The sequence below is a fragment of the Oncorhynchus mykiss genome, chromosome 7 (assembly GCF_013265735.2).
Source record: "Oncorhynchus mykiss isolate Arlee chromosome 7, USDA_OmykA_1.1, whole genome shotgun sequence".
Lineage (NCBI taxonomy): Eukaryota > Metazoa > Chordata > Actinopteri > Salmoniformes > Salmonidae > Oncorhynchus > Oncorhynchus mykiss.
This window is the reverse complement of record NC_048571.1, coordinates 21,154,660-21,166,981: the sequence shown is the minus strand read 5'-3', so window position 1 is coordinate 21,166,981 and position 12,322 is coordinate 21,154,660. Positions and strand designations below refer to the sequence as shown.

The 12,322-nt window shown below is 40.6% G+C and overlaps 1 protein-coding gene across 6 annotated transcripts in view; it reads left to right on the top strand.

Moving 5' to 3' along the window:
* The first annotated feature begins 1,187 nt into the window (after window positions 1-1,187).
* The window catches only part of LOC110527480 (RNA-binding motif, single-stranded-interacting protein 1), a 31,420-nt gene continuing 20,285 nt past the window's right edge, over window positions 1,188-12,322 (top strand). The window contains exons 1-3 of one of the 6 annotated variants that reach the window (XM_036982920.1): window positions 1,206-1,270; window positions 8,834-8,987; window positions 9,126-9,185. In XM_036982920.1, the coding sequence (XP_036838815.1) occupies window positions 9,144-9,185 (42 nt within the window). In that variant the 5' untranslated portion in view covers window positions 1,206-1,270; window positions 8,834-8,987; window positions 9,126-9,143. Of the gene's footprint in view, window positions 1,271-1,362; window positions 1,513-3,509; window positions 3,635-3,726; window positions 3,818-8,833; window positions 8,988-9,125; window positions 9,186-12,322 lie in introns of those variants that run through there. The other 5 variants (XM_036982919.1, XM_036982926.1, XM_036982924.1 and 2 more) reach the window with 5 other exon arrangements.

Below are 12,322 nucleotides of genomic sequence, written 5' to 3'. Positions count from 1 at the left end.
CAAAAGTCTTAAAGCGCATTTGAAATTGACTGAGTAAAACAAACCAATTCACAGTCACTTGTTCATGGCGCCAAAGGACTCTTTCTATTGGATACTTATTCAATCTATGCGTTTCAAAATGCAATATGCACTTTACTTGATATGATTTTCTTGTCATTTTGTAATGATACCATTTCTTTTATCGCTTTGGTACATTTCCACAACTCTTAGTAAAAAAATCTCAACAGATCCTGCAAAAAGGCAGTTTGTTTCAAAACTCTAGGCACATTTTCAATTGACTAAGTGCAACACACGAGATCATAACAGTCACTTTTTCACCAGACTTAATCCGTGTTTCATATTGCAATGCATTTTCATTTTAAAGTCTTTGCATTTTACAATGCAATGCTCACAATACTTTTGATATGATTCTCTTCTATTTTGTTAGAATACTTCATCTGACTGCTCTCAATTGATGACCACTTAAACGTTTGGTGAACCTAGAGATTTTACATGTCAACTGGTTTGTCTACTGCAGATTATGAGAACAACATAATGAAAATGTCTGTGAAGTAGAAACATTAAAAGTATGATATATATATATATATATACTATTATGATGATGACTATTCTGATTTGACTTCACAGTAAATAAATAAGAAATTGGATAGTGACAAGATCAGATATATGAAACAAATCAAAGTTTATTGGTTGCGTAACCAGATGAGCAGATGTTACAGCAGGTGCCGTGAAATGCTTGTGTTATTTGTTTCGAGCTCCTACAGTGCAGTAATACAATAGCAATACAATGCAATACCAATATACAAATAATCCAGAAAGTCCACAAGAATGAATACATCCCCATACAAAATGAAGTTGCTGGGGTCTGACAGGCTTGATGCAAACCAGTGCCTGCTAAACACGGTTTCTTTCCATTATTTTTATTTGATTAAGTTGTAAAAGATGTCTTCAATGATCACATCTTTAATCACAAAATTATGGAATTATGTGTTACGTTCCCCAGTTTTTGTGTTGTGGGTTCGTATGTGTGTGAATTTCAGGAAATGTCTTCCTGGAATCCTAAAGCAGCTGATTGGTCCGCCCTATCGCTGATTGGAGCTCTGACCACTCCCTCTCGTCAGGGGAAACAGCTGTCTCTTCAATTACCAACTCCTTCTCCAGCTTGATATAAAACAATGTTCCGTCTTCAGGGAGGGGAGCTTCTTTTTTTATGTCCTATGTTGGTCAGTGAATGTTTTGTTGATATTATTTTGCAGCTGCGCCTTCAGAGGTATGTGTATGCCAATTGGACTTAGTGGATTCTGGTTATTGAAATTGTTTACTTAAAGTATTGGTAAATTATTCTGTTTCAGTTGTTCCCAGGGGGGGAAGGGGAACGCATGTTGGGAGTGTTTCGGCAAGAGGCCCGCAGGCGTTTTCAATCCGTACTATTGAATCTGTCTATGCACACTAGGTAAAACCTGGGCTGATCACCACCCTGTATTTTGGTTAGTGCTCCAGTTGGTGCTTAAGGTAAGGTAGGAGAGGGGACTCTTTAATATTTACTTTCTTTGGTTCCATCCAGCCCCTTTTCTCCACATTACAGTGTTAAGGAATAATAAATTCCCTGTAAACTGTATTTTTCTCTGCCTCCGTCCTTCCCCGCACCTACGATCACATAATTTTTCACTCCATGGGGAGTTGAGATGTAGCGGGGTGTTGTGTTCCCTCATCCAAGAGGCGTACGTAACATGGAATTCAATACTACGTTTCGACTACTTCAATAAACATATCAGTGAATTTGTCCCAATATTTTTGGTCCCCTAAAATGGATGGAAATACCCTCAAATTAAGCTGTCTGCACTTCAACGTCATAGCTCATTGTATATAGTTTGATAACTGCTGAACACTGCATTTCTATATCTTTACATCATATGTATCAATTTGACATCAGTTTTTGTTGGAAGCTGAAACCAAATCATGTGTGGACGTGGCTGTAAATACGATATTGTCCTCCATCAGCCAGTCTGCTTCAATTGGACAAAGTGGAACGAGTCGTTCTCATGTGCTGCCATTTTGGAATTCTAGTGTAGTATCCAAATGCACTGTTGCAATACCTGGGTTGTATATAACAATACATTCCACTCATTATCTGCATTTCCTTCATACACTGTTAGCTGATGTATTTTGTCAAGCAGAGAGGCAGGCGATACTGTATCAGTTGACAAGTCACGTCGACAAGGTGATCTTGTACATTGTTACATGGGGCACAACACCGAGCTACGGTTTTCAGTAGCCAACCGCTTTACAGTAACTTTCTGATTTGTCCTATGTCTTGTATAAGGATAATGGAAATGTAAGACTGGATAGAAATGTGTATATCAAGTTATAGTCAAGTACTGTAGGGGAAATTATATTTACCATCTACTATCCTTTCTATTCAGCACTTCAGAAATAACAGTTTTCAAGTCTATCTTGTATTTTTTTTGCTATTGGATTAAGTAGTTAAAATGACAATGGCGAGCCTATCATTATCTGTCTTGGTGACTAAACAAAATATGCTGATGGTATTTCACAGAACATGTTGCATGGATGACTCGGGGGTGAAAGATGTGTGAAACCACAATGAATGCTCAAAGGTTCTGAATGTAAAATCAGGGCCATTACAAGTGTTATCAGTTTAGAGTTTTGACTCACGAAACACATGCTTTGTTTGTAAATTATGTCTGGGTGTTGGAGTGTGCCTCTGGTTATCTTTAAAAAAAAAAAAAAAAAAATGTTAAAACAATGTGGTTCCATCTGGTTTGCTTGAAATTAGGGATTTGAAATTATTTATACTTTTACTTTTGATACTTATTGTACACTACTCAAAATAAAGGGAACACTTAAACAACCCAATGTAACTCCCAAGTCAATCACACTTCTGTGAAATCAAACTGTCCACTTAGGAAGCAACACTGACAAACTTCACATGCTGTTGTGCAAATGGAATAGACAACAGGTGGAAATTATAGGCAATTAGCAAGACACCACCAGTGTATATTTTAGCAATTACATTTACTTTTGATACTTAAGTATATTTAAAACCAAATACTTTTAGACTTTTACTCAAGTAGTATTTTACTGGGTGACTTTCACTCTTTACTTGAGTCATTTTCTATTAACGTATCTTTACTTTTACTCAAGTATGACTATTGGGTACTTTCTACACCTCTATATACAACTTACTGTACATCAGAAAAATGTGTCAGTGATTGAAAGAAACAGGAACTGGATGGCTTACAACACAGTATTCTGCACCACAGTGTGGGTATGTGGTTTAGATAAGTTTAATTTATTAGGATCCCCATTAGCTACTGCACATGCAGCAGCTACACTTCCTGGGGTCCACATAAAACCTACAAACACATGGCAAAGTACAAAAATAAGAGTTATACACTGAGTATACAAAATAATTAGGACCGCCTGCTCTTTCCATGACAAACTGACCAGGTGAAAGCTATGAGCCCTTATTGATGTCACTTGTTAAATCCACTTCAATCACTATAGATAAAGGGGAGAAGAGGGGTTAAAGAAGCATTTTTAAGCCTTGAGAGGATTGAGACATGGATTGTGTATATATGCTATTCAGAGGGTGAATGGATAAGACAACATGGTAAGTGCCTTTAAACCGCGTATGGTAGTAGGTGCTAGGCTCACCGTTTTGTGTCAAGAACTACAACATTTGGGTTTTTCCTCGCTCAACAGTTTCCTGTGTATACGTGGTCCAGCACCCAAAGCACATCCAGCCAACTGAGAAGCATTGGAGTCAACCATGGGCCAGCATCCCTGTGGAAAGGTTTCGATAAATTAAATCAAATTTAATTTGTCACATACACATTAGCAGATGTTAATGCGAGTAGCGAAATGCTTGTGTTTCTAGTTCTGACCATGCAGTAATATCTAACAAGTAATCTAACAATTTCACAACTACCTTATACACACAAGTGTAAAGGAATGAATAAGAATATGTACATAAAAATATATATGGATGAGAGATGGCCGAATGACATAGGCAAGATGCAGTAGATGGTATAGAGTACAGTATATACATATGAGATGAGTAGGGTATGTAAACATTAAAAAAGTGGCATAGTTTAAAGTAACTGGTTTCATTACATCCAATTGTCATTATTAAAGTGGCTAGAGATTGAGTCAGTATGTTGGCAGCAGTCACTCAATGTTAGTGATGGCTGTTTAACAGTCTGATGGTCTTGAGATAGAAGCTGTTTTTCAGTCTCTCGATCCCTGCTTTGATGCACCTGTACTGACCTCGCCTTCTTGATGATAGCGGGGTAAACGGGCAGTGGCTCGGGTGGTTGTTGTCCTTGATGATCTTTTTGGCCTTCCTGTGACATCGGGTGGTGTGGGTGTCCTGGAGAGCAGGTAGTTTGCCCCCGGTGACGTGTTGTGCAGACCTCCCTACCCTCTGGAGAGCCTTACGGTTGTGGGCAGAGCAGTTGCCATACCAGGCGGTGCATACAGCCCGACAGGATGCTCTCGATTGTGGATCTGTAAAAGTTTGAGTGTTTTTGGTGACAAGCCAAATTTCTTCAGCCTCCTGAGGTTGAAGAGGCGCTGTTGCGCCTTCTTCACCATGCTGTCTGTGTGGGTGGACCATTTCAGTTTGTCTGTGATGTGTACGCAGAGGAACTTAAAACTTTCCACCTTCTCCACTACTGTCCCGTCGACGTAGATAGGGGGGTGCTCCCTCTGCTGTTTCCTGAAGTCCACCATCATCTCCTTTGTTTTGTTGACGTTGAGTGTGAGGTTATTTTCCTGACACCACACTCCAAGGGCCCTCACCTCCTCCCTGTAGGCCATCTCGTCGTTGTTGGTAATCAAGCCCACCACTGTAGTGTCGTCTGCAAACTTGATGATTGAGTTGGAGCCGTGCATGGCCACGCAGTCATGGGTGAACAGGGAGTACAGGAGAGGGCTGAGAACGCACCCTTGTTGGGCCCCAGTGTTGAGAATCAGCGGGGTGGAGATGTTGTTTCCTACCCTCACCACCTGGGGGCGGCCCGTCAGGAAGTCCAGGACCCAGTTGCACAGGGTGGGGTCAAGACCCAGGGTCTCGAGCTTAATGACGAGTTTTGAGGGTACTATGGTGTTAAATGCTGAGCTTTATTCGATGAACAGCATTCTTACATAGGTAGTCCTCTTGTCCAGATGGGTTAGGGCAGTGTGCATTGTGATTGCAATTGCGTCATCTGTGGACCTATTGGGGCGGTAAGCAAATTGGAGTGGGTCTAGGGTGTCAGGTAGGGCGGAGGTGATATGATCCTTGACTAGTCTCTCAAACCATAGCATCTCCCACCTGTAGCACACGCTCCAGCAGGTATATCTCTCTAGTCACCCCCAAAACCAATTATTTCTTTGGCCGCCTCTCCTTCCAGTTCTCTGCTGCCAATGACTGGAACAAACTACAAAAATCTCTGAAACTGGAAACACTTATCTCCCTCACTAGCTTTAAGCACCCACTGTCAGAGCAGCTCACAGATTACTGCACCTGTACATAGCCCACCTATAATTTAGCCCAAACAACTACCTCTTTCCCTACTGTATTTAATTTATTTATTTATTTTGCTCCTTTGCACCCCATTATTTTTATTTATACTTTGCACATTCTTCCATTGCAAATCTACCATTCCAGTGTTTTACTTGCTATATTGTATTTACTTTTCCACCATGGCCTTTTTTTTTGCCTTTACCTCCCTTATCTCACCTCATTTGCTCACATCGTATATAGACTTGTTTATACTGTACTATTGACTGTATGTTTGTTTTACTCCATCTGTGTCGTTGTATGTGTCGAACTGCTTTGCTTTATTTTGGCCAGGTTGCAATTGTAAATGAGAACTTGTTCTCAACTTGCCTACCTGGTTAAATAAAGGTGAAATAAAAAAAATAAAAAAAGCACTTCATGATGACTGATGATAGTCATTTAGCTCAGTTTCCTTAGCTTTCTTGGGAACTGGAACAATGGTGGCCCTCTTGAAGCATGTGGGAACAGCAGACTGGGATAAGGATTAATTGAATATGTCCGTAAACACACCAGCCAGCTGGTCTGTGCATGCTCTGAGGACGCGGCTAGGGATGCCGTCTGGGCCGGCAGCCGTGCGAGGGTTAACAAGTTTAAATGCTTTACTCACGTTGGCTGCGGTGAAGGAGAGGCCACAGGTTTTGGTATTGTCCTCAAAGCGAGCAAAGAAGTTGTTTAGTTTGTCTGGGAGCAGGACATCGTGGTCCGCGACGGGGCTGGTTTTTCTTTTGTAGTCCGTGATTGACTGTAGACCCTGCCACATACCTCTCGTGTCTGAGCCATTGAATAGCGACTCTACTTTGTCTCTATACTGACCCTTAGCTTGTTTGATTGCCTTGCGGAGGCAATAGATACACTGTTTGTATTCGGTCATGTTTCTGGTCGCCTTGCCCTGATTAAAAGCAGTGGTTCGCACTTTCAGTTTTGCACGAATGCTGCCATCAATCCACAGTTTCTGGTAGAGGAAGGTTTTAATAGTTGCTGTGGGTACAACATCACCGATGCACTTGCTAATAAACTCGCTCACCGAGTCAGCGTATTCATCAATGTTATTGTCCGACGCAATGCAGAACATATCCCAGTCCACATGATCGAAGCAATCTTGCAGCGTGGAATCAGATTGGTCGGACCAGCGTTGAACAGACCTGAGCACGGGCGTTTCCTGTTTTAGTTTCTGTCTATAGGCTGGGAGCAGCAAAAATGGAGTCGTGGTCAGTGCTTTGTATGCATCGTGGAAGTTAGAGTAACAATGGTCCAGGATTTTTTCCATCAGGGTAGTGCATTCGATATGCTGATAAAATTTAGGGAGCCTTGTTTTCAGATTAGCCTTGTTAAAATCCCCAGCTACAATGAATATATGTGGTTTCCAGTTTACATGGAGTCCAATGAAGTTCATTCAGGGCCATCGATGTGTCTGCTTGGGGGGGATATATACGGCTGTGATTATAATCGAAGAGAATTCTCTTGGTAGGTAATGCGGTCGACATTTGTTTGTAAGGAATTCTAGGTCAGGTTCCTGTATGTTGTTATAATCACACCACGTCTCGTTAATCATAAGATGCTTGTTTCTGTCGGCGCAATGCGTGAAGAAATCAGGTGGCTGTACCGACTCCGATAGCGTGTAGAGTCCATGCCCTGACAAATTCAGGCTGTTCTGAGGGCAAAAGGGGGTGCAACTCAATATTAGGAAGGTGTTCTTAATATTTTGTACACTCAGTGTATATAGGAAAGACACCAAGAGACAACAAAATACTAATTGCACACTATTCATATATACATATTAATATTCTTATATACAGTAAAGTTACGTTTCATCTCTAGAAAGGGGTGAGGAGCTGTGATTCTTTTGCCTGAGTAACCTCTGGTGACAGAGCATTCCACCATGACATGGCTCTATACATAACTGAGTGACGTATTAAATCTGTTTTTGGTTTGGGTACAGTGAAGAGACCCATAGTGGCATGTCTGGTGGGTTATGTCTGTTTGAAGTGTATGCAAATAGACTACACAATTGGTTAGGCATTTTCCTGAGCAGGATAAAAGAGAAGTAGACAATTTCTCCTCAACCCTCAACCACGAAAGATGATCATGCATGTTGTTGATGTGTGGGGGTGCCTGTGCGTGTGTGCGTACGTGGATGTCTGTGTGGGATTTTCCAAGCATTTCTCAGCATTCCATTTGAAGGGCTCACAACCACAGAACTGAGTCAGTGCAGTCCCATATCCTACGATAGACTGTGAAGCCTAAAAAGCCCAAAATCCCTACGTACTGTAGAACATCAATGCCATGGCACTACTTCTTCATACATGGGTCAGTGAATTAATGAGATTGATAGATGAATAGTTGGCAAACGATCAATACGTGCACTTAAATGGCCTGTAGATATTTCAATATCTCTTGCTATACCTGAGAGCAAAGTAACATTCAACCTCCAAAAGAGCTGTTGACGGATAGCCATTTTTGTTAGCTACCAATAAATAAGCATGATTTAACTACTAAGTATAAAAACAGACTTATTTTTCATTGTGGCAGCCGTAGATTACACTTTAACCAGATGAGATTGAACCTTTCACTTGCTTGGACACATTAGTAGAGGCTGCTTTGTAACCCGATCTGACCGTGAAACCCTAACACAGGCTGCAGAGGAAACGAGGAGGAAATCTGATGCCGTAAGAGCCTCTGAGTAGCTCTGTCCTAAATGGATTTGTGCCGGGCTGGCTGCTATAGTCCTCCTAAAGGAGAAACACACAGACCACCACAATCTGTAGTCTATGTGGATGGTAATAAAGACACGTTGAAGAATAACAGACATTTGTATACACCAGTGATGCATTTCAAACTTTGTTACAGGGGCTATGTCTGTTCAGTGTTCAATTGCATAGTTCAGTGCTACAACAATGACACATTCTTCTGTTATTCATTTTCATATTCATTTTTAATGGTTTAAAGACGGCTGACCCTCGTGCTCAGGTAAATTGAGTTAAATCTATTTATTTCCTCCTACTGACGTTTGTTCCCTGACCACACTATCATCTTTTAGTTTCTCTTAAGAGGTCCTCGAGTTTGTTGCATGGACTGGTCTGTTCCCTTTGTCCTGTGACAAACGTCTCGGTAAAAAGCTCTGATACTATGAATAAAATGCTCCGTTGTCTCTGGTAGGTCTACAACCGGATGTAGCGTTTCCTTAGCTGTGTTCTCTGTGGGGAGTGTTGTGTAATAGCCTGGTCCTCTACGGTATGTGAGTAATGCAAACTCCCCTCTTTCCTGCAGCTGGAATGCTGGCTATGCCAGACGCCAGATCCACCAGACCTACCACCGTCTCCACACCCCACCAGGCCCCCAGCCCACCCAGCCCTGCCTACACACCATGATCATACACAACAGATGTAGCAGTGGGTAAACCCAGAGTGTCGTGGGTAAATAGGTAGGTATCCTTGTGCAAAAACACTTCTCTGACTTAATATGTGGGTTAACGTAATTCACCAAATTAAAAGGTGGTTGTTTACTTTCGTTGACTTGAGTGTAGCCCCCCCCCCCCTCCCCCCCCTCCTCTAAATCACAGATTCACAGCCCCAGATCAATGGCCAAAAGCCAGCAAAGCCCTTCTCAAACAGAAAACGGGGTAAGTGAATGTGCGTTCTCGTGTTGCTTTGAAGTAACCTCCTCCTTTTGTATGTTCCTAATACTGTAATAACTTTTTAAGAACATACATGCATACTCTTAGTTGCAGTATCGTCAGGTAATTCTAGTGGGAACTGGGAACTGGGAACTGGGAAGTCAGAACATAGGGAAGAGAGTTTGCTTTGCTTTGCTGAATGAGGAATGGACAGACCAAACATACAGATCACATTTCAGAGATCCTGGGCCAACTATCTCAGGAATTATAATTGGCAACAAAAACAAGATTGGAAGGAAGTTCTTTCTCGATACATCCAACCTAATTCTGACTAGGAATATGGATCGGAGATGGTTTAATTTAAAAAATATTAAGAGTTATGGAACATAGTTGAACTCCTTCTCCCCTCTCCCTGATGTACAATGACTAACTGCTTGCCCTACAGTACAGAAACATAATTTACTTTAAGTTAACTTGAGTCACTTCAATTTAGTTAACTTAGTGAATTGAATTTAGCTGCTGAGACCTAGAAGAGAGAACATAATGTGCCAATCAGAATTCTATTCACTCCAAAAAGGCGGAGGTTTAAAGAACTACTACTGTTGTGTAGTGGGGATTTACATTGGATACTACGTATGTTCCAAATTGTATGTTCTATCAGAATCTTTCACTTTGCCAGCTCTATTGTGGATCCAGTATTCTGGTACAAGGAACGTTGCTACCAACACAAAGTAGGAAACACAGACTGAGTGAGTGGCTGGTTCCTATCAGAAGACAGCTGCTAATGAAATCCAAGAGGCACATGATACTGTTGTTGTTATGTTTGAGGGGGTGGACTAGGAAAGGAGGGGGGTTTCCACTGGTAGGGCCTTACAAGGTCAACTGTAATGTTGAATAACACTCACACATATATACAGTATATATATTTACCAGAAAATATATGGGGGATTGAAAATGATGCAGACAATTACATTGATGGAAGCCACAATCTGCAAGAGTGAAGCTGATCTACCCCCCCCCCCCCCAAAAAAAGTATTTTATTATATATATATATATATGCCTCACCTGTCAGGTGGATGGATTATCTGAGGTTTATTGTCCTAGTGTCTGGTGGAAAACAGACTGAACCAGGTTTTCCTCTAGGATTTTGCCTGTGTTTTGTTGCATTCCGTGTCTTTTTTTTATCCTGAAAAACTCCCCAGTCCTTAACAATTACAAGCATACCCATAGCATGATGCAGCCAACACTATGCTTGAAAATATGGAGAGTGGTACTCAGTAATGTGTTGTATTGGATTTGCCCCAAACATAACACTTTGTATTCAGGACAAAAAGCGAATTGCTTTGCCACATTTTTTGCAGTATGACTTTAGTGCCTTGTTGCAAACAGGATGCATGTTTTGGAATATTTATATTCTGTACTGGCTTCCTTCTTTTCACTCTGTAAATTAGGTTAGTATTGTGGAGTATCTACAATGTTGTTGATCCATCAGTTTTATCCTATCACAATCATTAATTCAACTCTAACTGTCCCCATTGGCCTCATGGTGAAATCTCTGAGCGATTTCCTTTCTCTCCGGCAACTGAGTTAGGAGGGACACATGTATCTTTGTAGTGACTGGGTGTATTGATACACCATCCAAAGTGTAATTAATAACTTCATCATGCTCAAAGGGATATTCATTGTCTGCTATTCTTTTTTTTTTTTTTTACCCATCTCCCTGGTCTTTGTGGTTAAATCTGTTTGAAATGCACTGCTCGACTGAGGGACCTTACAGATTATTGTATTTGTGGGGTACACAGACAAGGTAGTCATTCACAAATTATGTTAAACTCTATTACTGAACACAGAGTGAGTCCATGAACTGAACTACAATTGATTATGTTACTTGTTAAGCAAATGTTTAGTCCTGAACTTATTTAGGCTTGCCATAACAAAGGGGTTGAATACTTATTGCAGCATTTCCCAAACTCAGTCCTCGGGACCCCAAGGACTGCACGTTTAGTTTTTTTGCCATAACACTACACAGCTGACTCAAATGATCAAAGCTTGATGATTAGTTGATTATTTTAATAATCTGTGTAGTGCTAGAGAAAAACCAAAACATGCACCCCTTGGGGTCCCGAGGACTGAGTCCCGAGGACTGAGTTTGGGAATCCCTGACATATTGACTGAAGACATTTATATATATATTGTATATACACATTTTACACATTTTAACATACATGAATAGGACTGTCTACAACAAAAGACCACTGAATGGTACAGATCTTTTTGTATATTCAAAGATGCAGTGGTGTAAAGTAACTGTAGTAACGTTGAAGTACTACTTACATAGTGTTTGAGTGGTATCTGTTCTTTCCTATATTTTTTATATTTTGGACAACTTTTACATTTACTGCACTTCATTCCTAAGGATCATATGTACTTTTTCCTCACTTACATTTTCCCTGAGTCGTTACATTTCAGATGCTTAAGAAAGACAAGGAAAATTGTCCAATTCATGCACTCATCAAGAGAACACATGGTCATCCCTACTGCCTCTAATCTGGTGGACTCACTAAACAAATACTTTTTTTGTAAATTATGCTGGAGTGTGCCCCTGGCTATCTGTAAATAAATAAAAAATACAAGAAAATCGTGCTTTCTGATTTATAGCGTTTACTTTTAGTTTGATACTTAAGTATATTTAAAACCAGATACTTTAAACATTTACTCAAGTACTATTTTACTGGCTGACTTTTACTTGAGTCTATTAAGGTACTGTAACTTTACTTTTACTCAAGTATGACAATTGGGTATTTTTTTCCTCCACTGCAAAGACGCTTATTCTTGATAAATATCAGGTGCATTCGTAATGGTTTCCTCTAGCCTACTAAATCATTCAAGATGGTCTGAGCGCAGTGAGATCTGGGTGGATATACCCTCCCATTACAGATTGAACTTTTAGAGTGCACTTTTTAATTGATCATAGATCAGTCTATATTTAGTTTCTACTCCCACCGTCCTTAGGTCTACATCGTCACAGGAGCTGGAGGAAATAGCCTACAATAGATCACTATATCTAACCAATATCCTTCCGATCTTTGTCCCTGTTTAAAAACAACATAGACACGGCCTTGTCTTAACTATTCATGTTGGTG